General features: G+C 51.3%; 1 protein-coding gene across 16 annotated transcripts in view; it reads right to left on the bottom strand.

Annotated features, from left to right (window-relative positions):
* Positions 1-25,257, bottom strand: part of PLEKHA6 (pleckstrin homology domain containing A6) — a 141,413-nt gene that overhangs the window by 40,597 nt on the left and 75,559 nt on the right. For 13 of the 16 annotated variants that reach the window (XM_044267674.1, XM_044267681.1, XM_044267677.1 and 10 more), the window contains 2 exons: positions 3,134-3,214; positions 2,369-2,483 (listed from right to left, as the gene is read on the bottom strand). In XM_044267674.1, the coding sequence (XP_044123609.1) occupies positions 2,369-2,483; positions 3,134-3,214 (196 nt within the window). Of the gene's footprint in view, positions 1-2,368; positions 2,484-3,133; positions 3,215-5,835; positions 5,926-16,326; positions 16,420-21,722; positions 21,846-25,257 lie in introns of those variants that run through there. The other 3 variants (XM_044267684.1, XM_044267682.1, XM_044267679.1) reach the window with 3 other exon arrangements.

The following is a 25,257-nucleotide window of genomic DNA, read 5'->3' on the forward strand; positions in this document are numbered from 1 at the left end:
GTCCCTCTACTCTGTCCACTCCTGTGCTCTAAAGCTTGTAACACTGCAAATGGAACAGTTGGCTTTCCAGGTTCTTCTTTAGACTCTAAGTTCTTTGTAGGGAGGAAGTTGAGTCTTTTTTTTTTTTTTTTAAATTTGTTTATTTATTTATTTGTCAGAGATAGAGAAAGGGCACAGCTGGGGGAGTGGCAGGCAGTGGGAGAAGCAGGCTCCCCTCTGTGCGAGGAGCTCCAGGCGGGTCTCGATCCTGGACCCCTGGGATCCTGGCCTGAGCCAAAGGCAGCCGCCCAACCACAGGAGCGACCTGGCATCTCAGAAAGTTGAGTCTCATTCACCTGCTCATCACCAGAGCCCAGCAAAGTATCCGGCTACAAGAAGCACTTAGTACATACTTGCAGGAGGAAGGAAAGAAGAAACTGGGCCTTGTCATAAAGCCCACCCCAAACTGGGGAATACGGTGATTTTCTAAACTTTACTAGTAAAAATCCACATATAAAGGCTGAGATTAGGCACCGGAGGAGGTCACCCAGCCCCTCCAAAAGAATAAGCAACTCCCCAAATCCTTCCCTTCCTCCTCTGTCCGTCATCGGCCACAGCTTCACCTCGGTTCTGCAGCCCGACAGCGGCTCCCGCAGCTCGCCCCTTCTGCCATTCTCCTGCCAACCCCTCCAGGCCCTCGCCTCCTTATCTTTCAGCCACAGACTCCCAGCAACCCTCCACCTTGGGCTAATCCAACCATCTGCCTTCCCTGCTTCCCCAGCCAGGCTGGGAGGAAAACCACACACATCTGTGGACTAGAGCCACTCACTGTCAAGTCTATGACCTCATATGACCCTTCAACACCATCACGCAACCTTTCACATGCCCCGTGTTGACCTCTGCTCCTGTTCTCCAAACCCTGGGCATATTCTCAAGTCCGAGTGCCTCTCCACCCATCCCACTCCCCTCTGCAGAAAACCCTGCCTCCTACTTCCCAGTAGAAGCTGAAGGTATCAGATGGGAATGTCTTTAACTTCCTAGACCCACACTTCCTAACTTCACAGACCTTTCTTCTGCAGCTCAGGAGAAGGGCTCCTTCCCTATGCTAACAGCACCTCTGCGTCAGATTTCTCCAGTCTCCATGAAGATGAGACGCACAGCTGTCCGCTTCCTCCTAAACCTGGCTACTGGGCCATTCGCCTCCTGCTCGCACATCTCGAAACAAAACAAAATGACCAAGAAGACATCTTGCCCTCTTGCATGTCTTCTAGATTCGATCCTCTATCCCTCATTTCCCCCAACAGTCAAGTTTCTTTATAAATATATATTTTTCAATATTTCAAATATTTCAGAAAAGTAGGGAATGAATCATCACCAGGTGTTGGGTTTTTTTTCCCTTGATAAAACATGACAAATAGAGCTGAAACGTCCTTTGAGCCACTCCTCAACCTCATTACCTTTCTTCCTTCCTAGAGGCAACCGCTGACCCAGAACGAGTCTGCCTATTCGTGGTTACACCCTCTACCACCAGTTTACCTGTCCATATGTGCTGGTGCACTCGTGAAGGCCGTTTCCCATAAATGCTATAGCATATCTTTCTTATTCTGCAGCCTGCTTCTTACTCAACAGGACATATTCAAGATTTATCCTTGTTCATACCTACAGCGCTCGTACGGTTTAACGTTTGGAGAACGCTCCGTTGTATGACCAAACCCCCCCTTACTGTCTAGTTTCTTAGAAGACTAGTCTCTGCTCCTCATTGTCTCTCTGACTCCCCTCTCATTGCCTCCTTAGCCCCTCCGGCTGCCTTCTGCCCCCATCCCACCACTGGTCAAGGTCTCCAGCGCTAAACCTTAGGGACATACTCAGCCCTTATCTTACTGGACCCCTTCGCCACATTCTTCTCTGGATTACCTCTTCCTCCTGAGGTGCTCATTCCTTTCCAAGCTCTCGAGTGCCATATCCTTTATGAATTATTCCTCTTTTGCTGTCCCCCTACATCAGCGGTTCTCCATGGGCAGGGAAGGGGGCGGTTTTGTCTCACAGGGGACACTGAACAATGTCTGGAGACACTGGTTGTCATAGGCTGGGTGCTACTGGCATCTGATGGGCCAGGGCCGAGGATACTGCTTGACATCCTATAGCTGAGAGGACAGTCCCACACCACAGAGGATTCTTTGGCTCCAAATGCTGATGGTACCAAGGTTGAGAGGCCCCGGTCTAGAGATGGGTCTTCTGCAAGGTGCTGGTAGGACCCCTCTTCCCTTCCCGCTCTCCACTCCTATTGCATCACCTTGCCTGCTCTGGGGAAGCCTGTGGAGACAGCTGGACGGGCTCTAATGTTTCCTAGGACTCCTGCCTGACACCTGGCCTTGGCAGCTAGACTTACCCGGACGCTGGGCCGCTCGGGGGGGACCTCAGACACCATGTTGTGCTTGGATACGTCACTGTTGGTGATAGCCGGGCGTTTTCCACCTGCTTTATTGGACATGTCCAAGGCCGATCTGATTTCACATTGACAGAAAGAGAAGAAAGAGACTCATCAAAACCCATGAAGAGTGCAGAGGCTCCATCCGGATTCCCCACCGCGCCACCCATGAGATCACCTCAGCTGCTCCCTCTGCTCTTCTGAGGCCACATGCCAGTAATCTTGAAGAGTTTCCTCTTTCTTTCCTGTAAATTTGTTTTAAAAACCTAGATCTTGGGATTCTGGAACTCCTTTTCCTTCTAATTGAAAAGACATAATGGCGCAGCGGGCTATAGGAGTCATTTAATTATCTTTTTTTTTTTTTTTTCTTTCACGGATTGAGCCAAGATCCACAGAGAGAGGAATCTGCATTTGGCTCTCAGGGTCTATCAGCTTCCTGCAGCACTTCCCTCAAAGGCCCCTGGGTGACAGGGCCACCTCAGACCTGTCTCGCTCCTCCAGCACCACCTGTGGGAGGCACCAGCCTGAGATCTGGGAGAGGCTGGGAAAGGGGGTGAGGGCATCAAGCCTGAAGGCCCTCAGAAGCTCCATTCCTCAGGACCGTGATTAGAGACCCTAAGTCCCTCTGCTCTCCACCCCTCCCTTCCCCTTCTCAGCTGCAAAGTGTGGGGGTGGGGCAGCAAGCGGGATGGGAAAGTCAAGCAGCCAGCAGAGGGGCAGACATACGTTTTCAAGTTAAATTTTTTGTTTTCTTCTGGGACCTGGCCAGTCACTGGGTGTAGAAATGTGTTCCGTCTTTCATTGTGGCTGTGGAGGCAAAGAACAGACAAAAGTCATGTTAAAGATGGAGAAGCCAGAGACACTAACTAAAGGGTGGGCCGGCCCTGGGCAGTGACAGGGAGGGGGTGACCACGTAGGAGATGGCTTCTCTGTCCTCTGTGGGGTCTGGGCAAGGCAGGATGGAGGGCTGGGCGGTAGAAAAAGCAGCTGCAGTGAGGTGGGGGTGGGGAGACCCCTTTCACTAGTCAGTGCTAACTACGGATAGAGACCTCCCGAATAAGCCCCACTTAAACCCCTCAGTGGTGACCTTGACAGTGTGTAGGCGGGTGGGGGCAGGGACCTCTATCAGCTGAGATGTCCCTGTGTACCAGGTTCTCTCCCAGAACAGCTCCAGCCAGTGCTCCACATAAAAAATTGCTCACTCATTATTTGCTGAGAGAATTCTCCGCATGAGGGGCACCTGGGCCGCTCAATCCTTAAGCATCTGCCTTTGGCTCAGGTCATGATCTCAGGGTCGTCCTGAGATCAAGCCCCGCATTGAGATCTCTGCTCTGCAGGAAGCCCGCTTCTCCCTCTCCTACTCCCCCTGCTTGTGTTCCCTCTCTGTCTCTCTCTCTCTCTCTGTCTGTCAAATAAATAAATAAAATCTTAAAAAAAAAAAAAAAAGAATTTTCTTGTGACCTTGGACTCCCGCTCCTGTTTTATGTACCATCTCTTTCTTTAGGTCAAGCCAGAAATCTGGAAGCTCCATTCCTGGGCTTGGGCAGGGACCCACTCACACTCGGGGTCCAGGGTTTCTGCATCTCAGGGGCTGAGATGCTGCTGAGACAGCCGGGCTGGCAGGCAGGGAGGTGCGTGCCGGCTCCACAGTCAGACCCAATTAAGGGCTGCTGGGGCCTGGCTATGGGGCAGGGTGCGGGGAGGACAGCTTGCCAGGAAGCAGGGTCTGTGCAGACGCGGATGGGGAGCAGAGCCGTGGACGCTCCTTTGGGAAGGCTTGCCATGCGTGGCTTGCCGTTCGTGGCTCTCCGGCTGGCCAAATGTTGGCCTAGCCTCCTGGCAGCTCTGGGGGGAGACAGGGGAGGAAGCGTAGTAGATAGAACTTGGAGGGGGGCTGGTGCCATGGGCTAAGCCACACATGGCAGCCGTTTGAGATGGATTCTGCAAGCAGGGGAACACTTGGCAAGAATGTTCCAGATTGCAAGCATCTAACCAGTGGGGGGGGAGGGGCTGGATGAATTTTAAGGTCCTCTTCACCCATTCCTCTTGAGAGATACTGTGAGAGCCCAGGACAGGTTCAGTCCACCTCAAGAAGCAGACACCTCGACAGAGCATGCTGAGGCCATGTCAAGCTTGGGGGCCCTAACACCAGGCCACTGGAGCACCCCTACGATGAAGACCCAGGGCTGCTTGGCCAGGGGCAGGAGGAAAGACAGCCTGGCTCTGTCCATTCAGCTCCTTGAGGGAAGTAACATTTTGTTGCAACCCCTCCCGCACCCCAAGAGTCCAGGAATCCCACCCCCAGTGCTGTCTGTTGAAGCTAATGATAACATCAAAGTGTGTTTTTTCACTTTCCAAACCAGCCCTGTTCAGATCAGATCCAAAGGCCTGTGGCAGGGGCGCTGAGGTGGCTCAGTGGGTTAAAGCCTCTGCCTTAAGCTCAGATCATGGTCCCAGGGTCCTGGGATCAAGCCCTGCATCGGGCTCTCTGCTTAGCAGGGAGCCTGCTCCCCCTGCCACCCCCGCCGCCCCCGCCGCCTGCCTCTCTGCCTACTTGTGATCTCTGTCAAATAAATAAAAACAAAATCTTTAAAAACAACAACAACAACAAAGGTCTGTGGCAGATACAAGCCCCATGGACAGTGGCCACAATCTATATGGGAATCTGGGTTTGGCAGCTCAGGCTTGCCGGCCAGGACCCTAAATCTGGCCAGTGTCCACCAGGCGTGGGCTGGAACTCCAACACGTTTCTCACCTGCTTCCCCTTCTTCTCCAACTTATTCCCTCCTCCCTCCAACAGGGATACTCTCCTCAACTTAACTGCAGGGGATCTTTGCAAGGAAGGGTAGCTGCTTCTAGTCACCCCCGTCCCTGGCTCTCCCACATCTGGTGGGGGGGGCAGGTGAGCAGTCTGTGAAAACAAGATCCTCAAGGTGCCAACATCTCTGCTTTTTCCCAGTGGCACACCGCGCCTGCTCGCCACCTCCCACGTCCACCTGCCCCTCCCCTCCAGTCCCCTTCTGCTCTACATGCTCCCTGTGCTAACTGCTGGAACCTTCCCCCGCAGGCACTGGTATAGACAGACAGACAGACAGACAGACACACACACACACACACACACACACAGAAGCACACACAGCCTGCTGTCAGCTGGCACAGGTCTCTCAAGGTGCAGTGAATTTCTGCCTGCCCCAGACTCTCCTACCCAGCAACCCCTACGAATGACGTCCTCTCTCCATCCCGCCGCTACCAATTTCAAAATAGCTTCCCCTTCACAAGCACTGCAATGCAGCAGCCATTGACCTAACTCCTCTTCCTTCTCCAGGTCAGGTCTGGCAGGGCCTTCCCTCCGAAGCCCCCAGACCCGATGAGCTGCCAATGCACCTGCTCACCGAGCTTGGCTCACCATCCACAGAAGAGCTCCCTACCTGACCCGTCGATCAGCCCGAAACTTCAACATCCTTTTGGCAGCTCTGTTTCCTGTTCGGCAGCCTCAGAGGACCTGCCGGACACCCTGCTCTTACCATCCCTCTGAGAAGTAAGTCCTCCGGTCCCCAGGGCCAAGCTCAGGGCACTCGGCAGGCTCCAGGGCTGGGGGGGGGGGGGTGGAGGGGCTCTCGCCGGGTGGTGGCAGGGGCTGCCCAGATGCCCAGGGCAGGGTGAGGTGGTGGCTGTGGCTTCTTAGCATCCAGCCCAAAGGCTGTCGTCTGAGCGCTGGAGGCAGAATAAGGGAACAGGGATGATATCCTCCCGGCTCAGGTCCCCAGGGAGAAAATGCTGAACCAGAGAGACAGGCGTAGGCTGAGCAGGTGTGCAACTTCTAGGTAGTCCGATCCCGCCGAGCTAAGGACACAGAGTAGCTGGGCGGGCGGAGCGGTCCAGGGCTGCGTTCCCATCTGCACAGCAGACGCTCGCGCCAGCCCGACCTGCAGGAAGGCAGTCTTCCCTGCCTCCTGACCCCCCAGCCAAGAACACCGTGCCCCGGGCTGCAATCCGCGTGCTTTTCAGAGACCCTTCCGATCCTGGGGGCACAAGGGTTCAGGGAGGCTCCGGACTTGTACTGCCCTTGTCGCCGCTGCCTGGAAGCTGAGATGAACTTTCCCCACGCCTCCTAGCCTGCCCAGACTTCTGCGCAGCCGGACCACAGGGGATGGGGCTTCTGGGCGGTGTCCCCAGTGCGCTCCCTTAAGACCCAGTCCCAGCTGGTGGGCCCTCTGCCTGGGGTCTGGCTGAGGGGCACGTGGAGCCCATGGGCGTGGGCGTCGTGGGGCCAGAGCTCGCGGCAAGGTCCTGGCTCCTCTGCTCCGGTGAACTTGAAGGGAAGCGTCCTCCAGAAGCTTGTGAGGAAGAGGGCGGCACACAGGGCTGTGGGAGGGGGGGTCACCATGTGTTTACTTCTGAAAATCTTCCCAAATGCCATATGATAAATCCCAGCTGGCGACTATCAGATCTGCTCAGGGGCGAGGAGGTTTGCATTGCCGTGAAGTTCCCCGAACTCTCCAATGGCCGAAGACGGTTAGATCTCCCCTTTTCCTAATGCCCTCCGTGTCTCCGGGCCCTTGGACTACAAGGGTCTTCTGAAGGTCATCTCTTCCAGCCCCCTGCCTCCAGGCGAGCTCACTCTGCGATCAATCTCATTCAGTGTCCTTGCTCTCATAAGGTTCTAGCAAGGGAGGCTCCAGACCCACTGTTACCTTCTGCTGCCGAGATGTGCTCTTTTGATATCAAATTTCAGTCCCTCCGGCTTTCTGTATCATTCCATTTCTGTCTCCAAATGACAGAATCCTCTCTGACCAACGTGGTTCTTTACAGCTGCACAGAAGCAGTCTGGTGTCATCAAATGTCCGTTGTTATGCCACAACAGACACTGAAAGGGAAGGGCTAATCTAATTTTTTGGATTGAGGTCAGAACTCAGTCAGAGAACGGTGCAATCAGTGAACAGATAAGCAAATGGACAGCATTATTACTGACCCCGTGAGGCGACAAGCTGGTTGGACGTAGCCTGGGGTCATCAGCTCCTGATACTTAAGCAACGAATCTTAAATCGAAACAGTATACACATTCAACTATTTCATGGTACTTTGGCAAATGGTGACAAGAGGCTTCAGTTGCCAGATCCCACCTCTCCCCATCCCGGGCCAGTTACCTGAGCCCTCCTGTGGTTCTGGGGATCTGAGCCCTCTGCCTGCATGCGGTAGGTGCCAAATAAATATTTGTTGAATCAAGGAGTGAATGAATGAACAAACAAAAGAAACTCTCCATGCTCTGACTTCATTTTTAGCCACCTGTGTTTGGAGTTCAACACTCTATTACCAAGAGCTTCCCCATCTCGGCTCTCTCTTAAAATTAATTACTTCCTCTCCGTGAGAGAAGCTCTGTATCTGCCGGCCTCGCCCCCTCACTCAGCTCCCCTGCCTGGCTCCCCCTTGAATATATAGCTTGGCTTTGATCCATCTTCATTAGGAGGCGAAGAAAATTAAGCTCATCTGCACAGGAGGAGGGGGTGGGGGTGCATTGGGAAAATGAGTTTTCTTCCTCTAGAAGGCAAATATATCCCCTTTCTCTTCAAGCCCAGCTCAGGGGCCTCCCACAGGCTTTGCTTAAGTTGTAAGTTAAATTACTTCTCCGGTGCCCAGTGAAGCTAGCACAAGAGGATACGAAGGAAGGCTCAGGGGCTTCCCCAGCTTGGTGAGTGCTCAGAATCCCTCAGGGTTCAAGCACACAGAATGCCTAACTGGGTTTCTTTTCCTTCACCGCTAAACCGCACAGAATGATAGGTTTCCTCTTTAGGTTAGACATCAGGAAGAACTTACCAGGCACATAATAGTTAAAAAAAGGAAAACAAGGCTTAATAACTAGTTTCTTTTCTCTCTTCCTTTTTTCCTCTCTTCCTGTATTTCCTTTTCTGCTGGGGGAATGTCAAAGGTCTCCATTTCTCGGGGACAAATGATTACAAATTCGTCTCCAAAAGGACCTCCTGAATTCCACCCAAAGAGGGGGAGCATCTCAAACAGTAAAGGAGATTCTGTGATGGGGCACCGTTTGGTCACCGTGTCCGCTGGACTTACAAAGGTGGCCCCAAGGGTAGTGCCACCAGTGAAGACCAGGCTTTCAGTCCAAGACCAGCATGAATTAGCAATGTGACCTGACTTCTTTGGTTCTTCATTTTCTCGTGCACAAATGAGATACTTTCTAATTCTATGAAATAATAGCTGTAAATTTCCTTTTTTTTTTTTTTAAAGATTTTATTTATTTATTTGACAAGAGAGAGAAAGCACAAGCACGGGAAGTAGGAGAGGGAGAAGCAGGATCCCCACTGAGCAGAGAACCCAAAGTGGGGACTCGATCCCAGAACCCTGAGATCATGACCTGAGCTGGAGGTAAATGCTTAACCCACTGAGCCACCCAGGCGCACCAAGCTGTAAACTTTCAAAATGTGAAATGTTTTATGCATAAGAGATAATGCTTAAGATTATTTTGCTTAAAAACCAATCAAGATGTATCCCAGGTGCCAGAGCTAGAAAATGACAACCACACCGTCTCAAGCCTAAGAAGGTGGTGTACGGAGGGCGGGGCATTGTGGACGCAGGGGGCCAGCGTTCCTGAAGTGCCAACACCAACTTCGTAATATTACATTTACATATTACATATTATGTATATAATATATGCTATATATAATAACATAATAAATGTAACATTACATTTACATATTACAAATATTACATAATTTTTTAATATTACAGAGAACAGAGGCCAATCTTCTCCACTTTGCAAAAAACCATCTCTCCATCTTGTTAAAGCTTTCCTCCTTCCAGAGACACTCTCAGCCTCCAAGTCCTAGTGGCTGCCTCACCACAGAGAAAACCCAGTGCTGGTTTGTCTCCAAACACACTCCCCCAAGAAGCAGCCTCTTTCTGGAGGGCTCCCTGGCACAATGCAGTCTAAAGCCCCCAATTCAAAACAAAACAAAACACAAAAGGAGCACGTTCAGCCGGAGTCTTCACGACCCCTTGCAGGCGCGCGCGCGCGCACACACACACACACACACACACACACGCGCCTACGCGCCCAGGCTGGACACCCAGTGCTCCCACCGTGATCAGTGTTGAACAACTAGAAAAATATGCTCGACTCCTTCCAGACTCTGGGCCCCTCCTGGTTGTCAGCCCACACCACGCTGCCTCATTTCCATAGCTCCTGAGAATCTGCTGACAGAGAATTAGCCCTGGCGAGGCTTCCCCATCCTGAGAGCACTCTGGCTTCTGGAATCACACCTCATTACAGGGAGAGAGGGCTCCGGGTGAGCGGGAAGGAGGGCTGCCTGCGGCCCATCCCTCCCACTTCCTTCTCCCCTCAGCCAGCAGATTCCAAGACTATCCACACTCCAGGGAGGGCTGCTGCTGACAGAGGAGGGGATGGGGTTTGGCTCCTGTTCCCCACCTCCCCCTCTGGATCTCATCATTATTTTCATTAAAAAAAAAAAAAAAGATTTTATTTATCTATTTGAGAGAGAAACCCAGCGAGAGAAGGAACACAAGCAGGGAGAGTGGGAGAAAGAGAAGCAGGGGGAGTCGGAGAGGGAGAAACAGGCTCCCCCACCCCATCCCAGCAAGGAGCCCCATGCGGGGCAGGGGCTCTGGGATCGTGACCTGAGCTGAAGGCAGATGCTTAATGACTGAGCCACCCAGGCGCCCTTCATCATTATTTTCAGGGAGCTTTATCTGCTCCAGGACTCTGTCCCAATGAGAACCAGCTTACAGCCTACGTTTCCGGGGGTGCCGGTGCGCCTGATTGTGGGAGCGCTCCTGGTCATTCCCGGGGAAGAATTCACTGCCCTAGCCATCAACTCCCCACCAGAGTTCCTCTGTCCTCCTGCCTATCGCTGCCACATAGAGAAGAGGCCAAAAGAAGTCAGGCCCTGGTAGGCACTTCTCCGTTTCTGCAGGTGGGAAGGAGCCCCTCCATGCCGCACTGTCTCTTTTCCCCGTGCTGCCTACACGGCGAAGTACCAGCTGTGCGCGCTCTGGGGACCCAGCTGCCAGCCTCACACTCACACGACTTCTCTCCTCTTCTCTCTGCCCCTGCACCCTCCCCCCTCCCATGCCACAGTAATTCCCGAACTGGGCTGAGTGTCCTGCTTCACTCTGCCTGTCCTCACAACCCCCAGCCCCACCCCAGAGGGTCCGAAGTCGTTCTCCTTACCTTCTCTGGCCAGTTACGGAATGCTGGGGGGTGTTCACCCAGAGCTCGGCCCCCACCTCAGATAGAAAGCCAAGGAACCGGCTATCTTTCTGTAGCCAAGGGATGGCAATCACAAATCCAGGGGCCAGGTCCTCCCCTGGTCTCTCCCTGTATCGTCCCCTGGCCCGTCCCCGGGCCTGGAAAGTAGCCTCAGACAGCAGGGTCAGCAGGTTGTGTAGTCTTTAGTCTGGGTCAGAGTTCATGGTGTGTGTGTCCTTGGGGGGGTGAAGGGGGGATGGTGACTATCCGGGGAACTTCACGGGGACTCGTCACACTGATCTCCTACCCCAGCCTGGATTAGCTTGTCTTCAAACTATTTTACTTTATGGAATTCCCTTTGCCTTCTGAACAATGAAGATAACCAGGACAGGTATTCGGCCCAACCATGCTGGTTATTGAAATGCTGAAATTCAGCCTTATTGGTCAGTGAAGAGCTATTGTGCCAGGCCTCGGGAGGGTGCCCTCCTCCCCACCTCCCTGATCTGTGCCCAGGGCTGCCCACCTCATGGACATTCGGAGATGCCCCAGCACCCTCCAGGTGGGCCAGGCCTGTGTTCTTTCTGGTTGACGAATGTCATTCCTGGCACGGCATCCCTTAACTGTCAGAGCACCGGTGGCCCTTGCAAGTGTCAAGATCTGTGATTCTGGGGCCCAGAAGTCATCCTGGGCTGGGCAAGAGGTGTTTTTCCCCCCTCAGACCTTGACCCAACTAGGGAGAATTGGGGCAAGCCAGCTCCCTGGGGTGCCTTGCCTTCGTGGCCCTCAGACTTTGGTTTTGTTCCCTGCTGAGGGGAGGGAAATGAAGGCAGGGCTGAATTTCCCACTCCACCTTTTCCTCCCATCCCCTAAGCTAGATGGGAGCAGGGGGAAGGCCTGAGTCTCCTCCCTCAGCCTCCAAGCCGCCTTCTCCTGACAGTCAGCGAGGGTCCCAAGAGGTACAGGGACAGGGCAATAATTAATTAGCCCCTCCCCCAGCTCTGAGCTGGAACCTGAACTAGTGCCCTTCAGAGGCTGAGGCGGCTCAGCTGTCTGCTTCTGGGCCTCTGCAAGGTCACTGGAAGGACTCTCTTCATCCTGACCGCAGCAGATTTGGTTCTGGTGTCCCACAGAGAGCAGTGTCACCCCACCCCGCTCCACCCACCCCAAGGGAAAGAACTTTACAAAGCAAGTGCTCACAGACCGAAGCAACCAGGCTGATGTGCCTCCTTCCGCACCCTCAGAAGCTACAAATGCCTTCTCGGCTCCCAGTCCGGCAATTCGCCAGGGTCAAGTTCGGCACCTAAGTTTCCTCCTTGTAACAATGGAACCAGGCACATAAGTATGCCTTCCATAGCAGACAACACAGATGAACAAAGGGGTGTGAAATAAAGCGAAAAAATTAAGGCACACCCCCTCCCCCGCCCCCATGGTCTGGCCCTCACCGGGAGGAAGGGAGGAAGGCAGGAAGGGAGGAAGGCAAGGCCCATTTCCAAATCAGGGAAGCGGAGATCGTTGCCCCAGCTACAGTGACAGGACAGAGAAGACAAAGTTCCTGCTATTTGTCCAAGCTGAGTTCCTCGTCTCCAGGAAAAAAGAGGGAAAGAGCTGTGTGATTCAGAGGGTAGATGCCAGCTCCCCCCCCCCCCGTTGGGGGGCTGGCTGCAAGAGAATGGGGATGAAAGCCACCAACCCTCTCACTCGTAACCCCGGGGAACTACAGGTCGGGGGACCCCTAAACGTCAGTCGGATAACACCTGCCTGGGTACAGAGCTGCGAACCGGCTGTTACCGCCCGGGCTTCTCTCTTGCTCTGCCTGGGGCCACACCTGACCCCCGGTGGGAGCATAAAGGCTGTTTGCTGTGGGGGTTGCAGAAGCAGACCCATGGTCCCCCCATAGTGGGAAGAGCAGACATGTGCCATTCTGCTTTGGGATATTGGTTGGTGAGTGAGAGAGGCAGGAGAGCTCAGCCTCAAATCCCTCTTGGGGGGTGGGGGCGGGAGATCCGAAGGCAGGTTCCATCTGCTCTGTGGTCCCTCCTCTCCCTCCCCCTCCCAACAGGCCAGGGGACTCTGATAAGAGTCTAAGGAAGCAGGGGCTTTGTCTGGGGAAGAGGAGAGCAATAAATCAATGGGGTCAGAAAATCAGGAGCCTAGACAACTGCTTCTGGGGGAAGGAGTCCTCCCCTGCCAGCTAGTGGGGTAAAGCAGGAGGGATGGCAGAAAAGCTCTGGTGTTCCCCTCAGCTGCCCCGGGATGTGGGGTGTGGAGCTGAGTCTGCCCCTGCCCCCCAGGGAGGGCTCAGCTGCTCCTCTCTCCTAAACTAGGAGTCATGAGCATGGGGGACCCAGGTGGATTGTGGGAAATTCTGAACACCTCCTTCCACCAGGACTGAGGAGCCTGGAACTTGCCTGTACATGAGCTTGCCAAGGGCTCCGAGAGCAGAGGAGGCTCCCCAGATTGCTGTCTGCTGTAGGGAGGATCCAGAGGGAGTCTGGGAACACAGGCCACCAGGGGAACCAGCCAAAAAATGGCTGGACCTAGGAAAAGTCATTTCCATATTCCCCCCTCTGTGGACTGAGGGCAACAGCCATCTGCCATCCCAGGGAGGAAACATGAGGTCTGGAAGGGAAAGGACTTATTGAAGACAGCGGTCATGCAGAGACAAAGAGTGGACAATGTGTGGATTAGCCTTAAGAAAAAGAGTATGAGCGGTTGTGTCAGAGTCCGGAGTCTCTGTGGCTGACCAGTACCGGTCAGTTTCCCCTTCTGGGTCTGTTTCCCCATCTGTAACATGGACTGATACTAGAGTCACTGGGTTAAACAAGAGCACAAATTTAAAGCACAGAGGAAAATGCTTGGCACGTAACAATTGCTCAGCAAATAGCTGAGTTTTTAATTATTAATAAAATAAAGGAATCACATAAAACAAGTAGTGTTATTACAAAGCGGTGCCATCCAATTCAGTAACAATTACTCATTGGTGGCGATCTACATTTTAAGTCGTGAAATGAAATAAAAGTAAAATTTCACTTCCTCAGCTAGCCACGTCTCACTGGGTGGCTCGCTGGTCATAGCAGCCAGGGCGGCCACATCAGACAGGACAGTCACAGCGCATCCCACCGCTGTGGGACAGTCTATTGAACAGCGTGGGCCTAGAGCCCACTACAAGCCACTTTCCAGCTCTAATATTTTTTGATCCTCTGGAACGTTTACTTCCAACCCCGTTTGTCCGTCTACCAGCTGATTATCTGCTCAGGGTCCTCAGGGGACACATGTGACCTTCTAGCCGTCAGCTAAACCAAGAAGAAGGGAATCCGCGGCCACCAACAACAGAGTTAAAAACACTGTAAAGCAAAATGATACATCTCAAAGTCGCATCAAAATTAATTTGGGTAACCCATCGTTTTTAAGTCATAGGCATCAAGACTCCCCTCCAAGGTTTGAAAATATTGTTGCTGACAGCCCTGTTGGGGGCGGGCTTGGGGAGGCCTTTCTGGGAAGGTTGTACAGCAGCTCCAGCTGATGGGGAGAGGGGAGGTAGTAAAGGGGGGAAAAATGGAGGACCTGTTCCTCCCCGGCCTTCCTTTTCCTTCCTGGATTGGCCAACTTGGCAGAGGCTGGTGGGGAGAAAAGAGGTTGTCTGCAGGGTCCTCTGGTCTAGAGCAGGAAAAGCCACCACGAAGGGGAAAGCTACAGGGACTGCCACCAGGGACAGCGGGTATGGGAGTCTTCCTTCCCCTGTACCTCCCCCAACCCCCACCCCACCACCCAGACCTGCAGCCCATGGTAATTGCAGGGAAACAGTCTGTTCCTAAGCAAACAGCACATGAAGCAGGTGCCAGGGCGCATTCATTAATCTCCCAGGCCCAGAGAAGGGAAGAAGGTCTCTGAGGAAGGGGAGAGGCCCTCCCAAGCCTAGACCCCAGCCTAGAGCCCAGGTAAAGGAAAGAGGGGGGCCTGTGGAGGAAAGAGAAGAGGGAGACAGGAATGAGGGAATCAGGTAAGGCACACTGTTGTCCCCACCCCTGTCCCCCTGCCATGCAGGTCACTAGGCAAGAAGCTGCCACAAGAGGAACTGAATGGAGGGGAGTTCGAGGAGGGGAGGGAGAAGGATGCTGTGCTGTTCCCCGCCAGGACAGAAGCCCATCTTGGGAAGTGACACTTGAGTAACAGGTGAGTCCGCCTACATCTGCTGGAGCATGTGAGCAGCTCTGTGGCTGTTGCAAATCCTGGCTGGGCCTGGGGAGAAGACAACCTACAGAATTTACCAGCCTCCCCATGCAAAATACAAACACACAGTCCCCTCGTTCAAAAATTAAGTGTCAGGATGGTGACAGCCAGCCAAGCACTGAAGCAAGCCCCTCTGCACGCGCGCGGGGCCCCTGTGCAGGTGCGCGCCCAGGAAGGCCCCTGACACGGTGCGCCGGCTGGTCCGGCTGCTCCACGGGCAGGTGGGCGATGTGAGCAAGTGCACGGAAAGGGCCAGTGCCCCGTTGTGGCTCTGTCTCTCAGTTCTCAGTTCGGGGCAGAACACAACAAGTGGCCCGCTCCTCCCATTTCTACTTCCCCCTTTCTTGGCTCCCGTGCCCAGAAACTTGGCTGCTTTTGCTCTGGCCCTGCTGGGTCTGATGCCTGGCCCCTCCCGCGTTTTGGGCCTGGTTTCTGTTTGCCTGTGGGCAGCCCAGCCAGAGGCAGCGCGGCTGGAAGCCACCAGGAGGCTGGGTTTGCTTATCTCTCAAATCTGCCTCCCAGATGGGCACAGGGAGCTCTCTGTTCCTGTCCAACAGACCCCTCCAGGGTCACCTAACATCATCGTTATGTCACGGAAACTTTTCCCCTCCCAAGAATGAGACAGGGGACAAAAGCGCTCCTGGCCAAGTGGGGGTCAACGTTTCTGCTTTGGAGACAGAGCAGGCTTTCATTTTTTGTCACATATGCATGCGTGAGTACACACACACACACACACACACCCCACCACCAGCGGCAAAAAGTCCATCTGCCCTTCCAGCAAAACCCAGAACTCTGGTGCACATTCCCCACGTGCTCCTGACTTGTCAGCAGGTGCCTGGGTCAAAGAGCACTAATGTTTTGGAGCCTGAGGGAAGGACCTGAACAGGAAGTTGAGAGAAAGGGAACGAGAGATAACTAAGCCCCAAAAATTGGTCCTCTTTTTCTGGATTTGTCTGGCTCCCAAATGACAAACTTTGTTCCCTCAATGACTTCAGAGCCGCCCCCCACCGCCCTCCCCTGCCAACTCTCAGCACTGCCTCCCACCGGTTCTATCCTCCTTTGGCTCTCTCCACGCCTAACTCTAAGGAAAAAGGATGAAGGGTGAGCCACAGCTATCCCGGCTTCTCAGGCTGGGCCCTCTCTGCCTGGTCCCGGGAAATCAGCCCACAGGAGGCCCAGGCGCTTCTGCCCAGAGCTCCAGATCCCCTCTCCGGAGACAATGGCTCGGAGAGGGAGGAAGAGCAGCCGCTCCAGCTCTGCGCGCAGGGCGGCCCCACAAAACCATTGTCTCGGCGGCAGGACAGACAAAGGTTTGTATCTTCAGCTCTGTGCCAAGTAGTTCACCGACCCTCCGCATTTCCTTCTAATAAACAGCTTGATCCGCAATCTGGCCCCAAGCTGAGAATCTGTATCCCGTTGTAACAAAAGCCTGCTGGAGCGGATGTAATGGGTTATCTAGTCCCCTTACCTGTCCCAGAACCACGCAAACAGTCCCCGACAGATAACCACTCACTCCCTGGCTCTTCTCCGAGGTCCCTCTCCAAGCGCTCTCACTCTGACTCCTTTCACACTCAGGAATAGGGAAAAGGTTTCCTTTAATACTTACCAGGTCCCTGGTGGGTAGCAATCATTAACAGCCACACAGGCCGACCAGCCTTAACCCCTTCGGAGCTGGGCTGCCTCCCGCTGGCTGATGGACAGCCCTGGCCCCTCTTCCCAGCCCCGGGCAAAGCGGTAACTCCCACATCGATGCCATCCACCTGAGTAATGCCGGCCTCCCATGCGGAGAGCCGGAGCCCTCTAGTCCCACCCAGGCTGCCCCGCCTGATTGGAGCGCACTGGCAACCTGAGGCGCTTGGCTCTGGCATGGTGCCCAATTGGATGAGCCCACATTATGAAATATTTGCCTAGCAGGCCAATGGAGGAGCCGGGATCTGGGGGAGGGCATGATATTTTTATTTACTCCTGGAGGAGGGAGAACAAAGGTAGTCCTAGCATCCCAAGCCCTGAGATGGGAAGTGAGAGGAAGGGGCTTTCGGGCAGGTGCGCACATCTCTGGCTTCTCTGTCCAGGTAACAGGGCACCATCCGTGAAGACTTCTGGGCATTTCAGCTCCTGGCTGGCTAGCTAGAGTGTTTCTTTACCTTCATAATTCCCTGCCTCACTCAGGAGTTTGGAGAGTGGAACCAGGAATTGGAAGAGACACCAAGAAAAGAAACACCTTGACAGGCAGAGGGCTGCTTGGACCTACAGTAAGGATGCCAGGCTCGAGTGGTCTTCTTCACAGGTCAGAGCAGCAGAAATTATTATTATTATTATTATTTTTTTGCATGTTTAGAGGATGCAGATGAAAGGTGGGTAGGAATGAGTAGAGACAAATCCCCTCTTTATCCCTTTTAAAAATAGGCTTCTGATTTGGGGAAATCTAAATCCAGCATGGAAGTATCTACATGTAGGACACATGCAAATCTATGCAGATATGTGCAAATGAACAGCTCAGGGCTTTTCAGAGGAAGTCCTTGCCAGGATTTTTCTAGCTTGAGCAAGAAGCCAGGTAGTCTCAAAACCTTCGGATGCTTATCAGAACATCTTACTAGAGCATAAAGTTATCAGTGGAGAGAACATAAGGAACTCAACCAATATATTTATTGAACATCTCCCACGTGGAAGGCCTTTAGGTATAGTCTATTAGGGTTTTAAAAACATATAGGATACACAAGAGAATGCAAGTGCCGTCCCCGGGGAACACCCACCAGGAATACCCCCTTCTCTTTTCAGGTCCTAGTGGGTGAGCCGGCTGCTCCGCGACTTGCCAGCCTGGGTCTAGTGCCGGCATCTCCTCCTTATCACCCCTGGTTCCTGTTTGTCTATCAGTAGCCCGGCCACTGTGGCTCAGGACCCTGGCTGAAACCAGCCCAGGGGGCCTTATCTTATCTCCCGGGCTGCCTTCCCAGTGGCTTGTTGGCTGCCTGATCCTAGTCTCTTAAAGGGGCTGCACTGCATTCCCACTCAGTCCGATCGTCAGAACACCCCAGAAATCTAGCAGAGCACTGCTGGTGGAGGGTCCGATTCATACCACCCCCTCCTCACACACCCTCTCCCAGCTACCTGGCTGCAGGGCTGCTGCTGGAATGACTTATTGACTTAAAACAGGGAAAGATGCTGATGTTGTTACACGCCTCTTTAAATGCTTATCATATCATGCAAATGCCCAGCACCTCGGTATTTCCAGGCTCCTGCTCTGTTAAACTGAGTTTTTAAAAGGGGGGAGGGGCTCAGCATACAAAGTCAATATAGAAAAATCCGTAGTGCCTCTATATACTAGCAGCAAACAATGAAGATTGAAATTTTAAAAACACTATCTCTAATAGGATTAAAAACATGAAATGTGAAAAAAAAAAATGTTTAAGGAATAATCTTGACAAAAGATGAGCGAGACAGACCTACATACGAAAATTTATAAGACACTGCTGAGAGAAATTAAATAAAATATAAATAAGAAGAGATATATCCTCTTTGCTTGGATCTCTAATTGATAAGTTTATCAATCCTCCCCATATTTTTCTATAGATTGAACACAGTCCTTGGAAGTTCTTTGTAAACACTGGCACACTGATTGGGAAATTCATAGGGAAATGCAAGGGACCTCTAATAACTAAAAATCTTTCAAAAGAAAGTACAAAGTTAGGGGTGCCTGGCCGGCTCGGTAGAGCATTGACTCTTGAACTTGGGGGTTGTGAGTTCAAGTCCCATGTTGGATGTAGAGATCACTTAAAAGTAAAATCTTTAAGAAAAAAAAAGTACAAAGTTGTAAGTCTTAGACTCTCTGACTTCAAGAATTTTTATGAATCTAAAGTAACCAAAACAATGTGGTATTGGCATAAAGATATATATATATAGGGCGCCTGGGTGGCTCAGTGGGTTAAGCCTCTGCCTTTGGCTCAGGTCGTGATCCCAGGGTTCTGGGATCAACTCCCACATCGGGCTCTCTGCTCAGCAGGGAGCCTGCTTCCTCCTCTCTCTCTCTGCCTGCCTCTCTGCCTACTTGTGATCTTTGTCTATCAAATAAATAAATAAAATCTTAAAATATATATATATACACATAAATGGAACAGAACAGAGAATCGAGAAGTAAACCTATGCACATACAGTCATTTGGTTTGCCAGAACAGTATAGAAGCAATTCACCGAGGGAATGACAACCTTCTAATACATGCTACGGGAAAAACAGAGATCCATATACCAAACACGAAACAAAGCCAAAACCAAGCCCCCTGACCCTACCTTAAAAAATTAACTCAAGGGACGTCTGGGTGGCTCAGTTGATTGGATGACTGCCTTCGGCTCAGGTCAGGATCCCGGAGTCCCGGGATCGAGTCCCGCATCGGGCTCCCAGCTCCATGGGGAGTCTGCTTCTCTCTCTGACCTTCTCCTTGCTCATGCTCTCTCTCACTGTCTCTCTCAAATAAATAAATAAAATCTTTAAAAAAAAATTAACTCAAAATGGACCAAGATCAAAATGTAAGAGCCACAACTATAAGATTTCTAGAAGAAAACATAGGAGAAAAATCTTTGTGATTTTCGGCTTGGCAAATTTCTTAAACAAGACACAAAATTTGCCAGCTTTAAAGAAATGATCAATAAACTGGATTTCACCAAAATAGCAAACTGCTCTTCAAAAGAAATTGGTAAGCCATAAACTAAGGGGCTATGTTTGTGAAATATACAACTGATGTAAGATTTTTATCTAGAATGTATAAAGAACTTTTACAACTAAACATGAAGGCGGCAAACAACACAATAAAAAAATATATGAGCAAAAGATTTAAATAGACACCCCGCCAAAGAAGATATACAGTGTCAAATAAAGTACATGAGAAGATGCTCCACGTCATTAGTCATTAGGGAATGCAAATTGAATCCGCAATGAAACAACACTACACCCACCCACCAGAATAGCTAAAATTAAGACTAATCATACCAAGTGTTGACAAGAAGGTAGGTGAATTGGAACTCATCCACTGCTGGTGAGGATGGAAACGGTACATCCACTTTGGAAAAGTTCAGCAGTTTCTTAAAAAGTTAAACATAGAGGGGCGCCTGGGTGGCTCAGTGGGTTAAAGCCTCTGCCCTCGGCTCTGGTCATGATCCTAGGGTCCTGGGATGGAGCCCCACATTGGGCTCTCTGCTCAGCAGGGAGCCTGCTTCCTCCTCTCTGCCTCTCTGCCTACTTGTGATCTGTCTGTCAAATAAATGAATAAAATCTTAAAGAAAAAAAAATTAAACATGGAATTATCATACAATCCATTGTTTCTGAGGTATTTACCCAAAAGAAATGAAAGCATACATCCATACAAACTTGTTCACAAATGTTCATTGCAGCTTGTTTGCCAGAGCCCCAAACTACAAAAAAAAAAAAAAAAAAAAAAAAAAAAAAAAAGAATGTCTACGAACAGGTGAATCTAGTGCATGTGTTACATCCATACAATGGGTGAAGACTTGGCAATAGAAAGGAGTGAATTATTGATACATACAACAGCACAGACACATCTCAAAATAATTATGCTGAGTGAAAGAAGCCAGGTCCCTCAACTAAAAAATGTGTACTGGGGCGCTTGGGGGGCCCAGTGGGTTAAAGCCTCTGCCTTCAGCTCAGGTCATGATCCCAGGGTCCTGGGATCAATGGAGCTCTGCATCTGGCTCTCTGCTCAGCAGGGAGCCTGCTTCCCTTCCTCTTTCTCTGTCTGCCTCTCTGCCTAATTGTGATCTCTGTCAAACAAATAAATAAAATCTTAAAAAAAAATATGTACTTACGATTCCATTATATGAAATTTTAAAATGTGAGCTAACCTGCAGAGACCGCAGATCAGAGGTGGTAGGGAGGAGGGCCAGAGGGAGGGATTTCTGAGAGGAGGAAAGAAACCAGGGGGTGAATTGTGCTTGTAGTTTCACAAAACACAGCAACTTTTATCCTTTAAACAGATGATGCAGTTTATCTTACATTAATTATAACTCCATAAAGTACAAAAACTTTCATTTGAAATATTAAAACAAAAGAGCCCAAAACCTACTCCTGGGTCCTTCCTGTTCTGTTCACATTGTGATGGGATATGGGCTGTGGGGTGGGGGGTGGGGAGAAGCAGGGGCTCCAGCTCTGCGAGTGACCCGCTTTAGTCGGACAGAAATGCTGGTTTAAGGGGTGCCTGGGTGGCTCAGTTGGTTAAGCATCTGCCTTTGGCTCAGGTCATGATCCCAGGGTCTTGGGATCTAACCCGCATCTCCTCCTTCTTGCTCATCTGGGAGCCTGCTCCTCCCTCTGCCTGCCTCTCCCCTGGCTTGTGCTCTCTGTCAAATAGATAAATAAAAATCTAAAAAAAAAATAAATAAAGAAATGCTGGTTCAAGGCAGGAAAGGGTATGGGCTCTGAATCAGCCTGTGCACCTCTCACGGAGTTAGGTTAAATAATGCGGCAGAGAAAAAAAGAAAATAAAAGAATAATGTAGCAGATCTGAATATGGTTTTAATAAAAATAAGGGATTATTTGTCTTATGATAGGAGAGAAAATATGAAGTATAACCCTTGATGATTCTCATCGTTATCTTATTTGGTTCTTTTATGATCCCATGAGGTAGGCAGAAAAATATTACCACCTCCCATTTTAACAAAACCCCTGAAGTTCCAGGAGATAAAGGGTCTTGGCCAAGAAAAGCAACCTGCCCTATGGGAGGGAAGGCTAGACCTTGGTGGGCTCTCTTAACTTCAGTCCTTAGCTCTTTCCTGTTGCCACAGACCTTTCCTTAATGGGGCTGACCCCCCACCTGTGTCCCTCCGCCCTGACTCAGCTCCCAGTGTCGGGGTACTCACCCTGCCCCAGGTGCCTGCTCTTGGACAGTGGTCAGTTACAGAGCCGGAAGGGGCTCCCAGGACGGATGAAAACAGGAGCAGATAGAGGGTCAGAAGAGGATGGATTAAGGGGAACCACGCAGTGTTAAGAGAGAGGAGACTGTTAGAGATGACTGGATCCAAGGATCTAATCAGATCACACGTTTGATGAGAAGGGGGAGGGGGACAACCAAACACCACTCCCAAGGCAGGAAGTCTGGTGGGTGTGGAAGCAGCTGGAAGCTGTTAGAGGGCTCCAGGCCAGAGACCCGGCTGGGCTCCAGGCCTCTGCACCCCACATCTCCCTCCTCTACTCACTGTGCCCCACCCTCCCTCCTCCACCGCTAGGGCTAGGGCACAAGAACAGTGGCTTGCTGGGAGCCCCACCTCTCTCCCTCCCTTGTCCTGAGGACTGGATGACAGGAGGGAAAACCGCCCTGCAGGGCAAGGGAGCATGAAATGTAAGGGCCAGCTAAAAACTCAGTGATCAAAATTGATTAATATTTTATTCATGGAATATGTTTCCAAATAAAAATGTCAAAAAAGATCCATGATAAATGATGTGTTTTAAAGAGAAACCGGATGGGTATTACTGAATTTCCCTGTTGTCTGAGCACTAGGGCTATCGATCCTGTCTTTACTTAAAACTGTTGATACTGTGTTCTTTAAGAAATTGGAGCCCTAGGGGCGCCTGGGTGGCTCAGTGGGTTAAGCCGCAGCCTTCGGCTCAGGTCATGATCTCAGGGTCCTGGGATCAAGCATCGGACTCTCTGCTCAGCGGGAAGCCTGCTTCCTCCTCTCTCTGTGCCTGCCTCTCTGCCTGCCTGAGATCTCTCTCTGTCAAATAAATAAATAAAATCTTAAAAAAAAAAAAAAAAAGGAAAGAAAGAAATTGGAGCTCTAATTTGATTTTTTAAAATACCACTCTTGATAATTGAGTATTGTGACACCCCTTCAATGTTGCACCGACTAGGGGACTCCCCGTCCCTCACCTTAGTCAGCCCTGCTCCAGGATGAGGCTAGGAGGACCTGGGAGGGAGCTGGGAAGACTGGACAAGGCCCAGAAAGGGGTAGGGAGGGTCCCTGCACGCTTCAAAAAACCTCGAGGCTTGTATAACCAAAAAGAAAAAAAAAAAAATGCTGGCGAGTTCTTCTAGATTAGTGGGGAGGTAAAGAGACATGGTCCTGGATTTGGATTCTAATGACTTCATTGGGATGACTGATAAAATTTAAATGAGGACTGTATGTTAGATACTATGCATTGAGGTTAAGTTCCCTAAATCTGTTCGTCTGTACAGTGGTTATGCAAAAGAATATCCTTGTTTTTAAAAAGAAGGGGAAAAAAGAGGATGCAGAAAGATGGGCCCCTGAGAGCCTGGAGAGCTGCCTGAAGCCCCGCCCCTCTCGCTCCCACCCGGCTCTCCTCTGACTCAGGGCAGTCCCAAGATGGAACAGTAGGAAATGGGGTTGGCAGAAAGTCTTGTCCAAAAGATCGGGTATTGGAGGCCTGGCTGGACATTTTCCTCCAGAAACAAGAATTAATTTTGAATTCCCACATCACTCCTCACCCTCCCCAGGAAGACTTGACAACTGGCACAGAAACGAAAAGGAAATTAACACCTCCCCAAGCACATTCTCTGCCTCACTTTCAGGGATGGTACTGGGATGCTGCCTATGGAGCAGGAACCTGAGAGGTCAGGTACGTAGCCTGGAGCTACAGGCTTAGGCAGTAAGAGAGCAGGGATTACAGCCCAGGACACAGTCCAAAGCCGGCGCTCTTCCCACTTCATGTTAGTTGTGCAACTTGAAATTCCCTTCTCATGCATCATCCTACAAACTAATCCCTCAGTTTATTTTTACTGAGTTGAATCTGCATCAGTCTTGAGAACTTTGGCTCTGGCGTCAGACTGCCCCCGTTCCAATCCTGGCTCCACCAGGGACTGACTAAGGGGCTCTGGGCGGGTAAGTCAACCTCTCTGTGCCTTCACTGCCCCATCTGTGGAAAGGGGTAATATATGTACCTACCTCACAGGTTTGTCATGGGATTAAATGAGATCATACAGGTTGGGAATTTAAGAGAGGTGCTGGGAACCTGGTAAATAACCAGTAAATGCCAGAAATCATTCTCATCTATGCCTCTGTCTTGGACAATTCATTCATAGGAAACAATGGCCTAATCTGGACTATAAAGCCCCTTCGCATGTTGCTACCTAAGAATGGATCCTTAATAATAATTCCTAGAGAAGTTCTTCAACAGATGGCACTTAGCGGTTCCTAAATCTCGTCTACCGTGCCTTTAAGCCACTATGCACCTCGGCCCAAGTGATCATCTGTGGTGGTCCCTTATTCCCCCATCCTCAGAAGCCAGAATCATCAACACCTGAGAATCACAGGTGGGAGGAGGCCTGCCCCTAGCATACTTTGAACTGGGAGACGGATATTGTTTTCCTGGGTCATCTCACTCTGGGAAGTCGAAAAGTTAAGTCAGTTCCAGGACTACACCACTGGGCAGGAGTTAATGGAGAAGATCCAAATTCTAGTGCTTATAGTACTGTACCCATCCAGCGATATAATGCAGGCAAGTGCTTGGCCCTTGGAGCCCACTGGGCAGGACACGGAGAATCACCTCGCCCAGAGCGTGAATGAGAGCGACGAGAGGGGCCACGGAGCCCAGAGCTCTTCAGGTTCTCCAAGAAAAGCCCCTCTCTCGGGCTAATGTCCCACCAGGAGCCCTGTCCCCATCACAGAGGTCTGGGTTCAGCTAGGGAGGACCCACAGCGCAAGAAGGAGCACAGGCCAGCAGATTATTCATCGAAGGTGCTACAGAGAGGCAGGTCAACAGCAGGGTGGCCAAGTCACGTTTAGCCAAGATGGTCTTTCTGTGACAAAGGCAGGACTGAACCAGGGCAACTTTCTAACTACACAGACTCTTGAGAAGCACACACAAGCTTGCGTGGGGATGGGTGAAGCACGGAAGACACCGGGAGGAGCTGGTCTCGAGGACAGGGCTGTGCGAATTCAGTGGCAGCAAGGGAATGAGAGCCGGGTAGAACATTGGTGCACGGGGATGCCAGGGCTGAGCCCGCTCCTGCACGGTCTGAAGCTTATTCAACTGAAGGGACTTCATCAAGATAAAGGCCACGGATACAAATTAGACAGGGTCTTGGAAGGCAGGGTCTTGCAGCTGAACTGCACGGCTCGCGGTAAGCTGGGCCCACACCTGTCCGCATCTCTGAGCATCCGACACATTCACTCACCTGTGCTGGTCTGACCCTTCCTGCCTCCCCTTAGCACGACTTTGCCTTCCCTTCACACGCGCTCTGCCTGCCCTGATACTGCCCATGGCAGACAGCATGAATCATCGCTCCCATACCTGGAATTACATTCCTCCCTACCTCCGTGCAACAGGTATTGGGGTTTTGCGCTATGCTCCAAACCCACTCCGATGCCCTACACCATCACCACCAGGGACAGAATCCCGCCCCACCCCACCAGCCCCACCTTCCCGGGAAGGGCG

The sequence above is a fragment of the Neovison vison genome, chromosome 10 (genome assembly GCF_020171115.1).
Source record: "Neovison vison isolate M4711 chromosome 10, ASM_NN_V1, whole genome shotgun sequence".
NCBI classification, from domain to species: Eukaryota; Metazoa; Chordata; class Mammalia; order Carnivora; family Mustelidae; genus Neogale; species Neogale vison.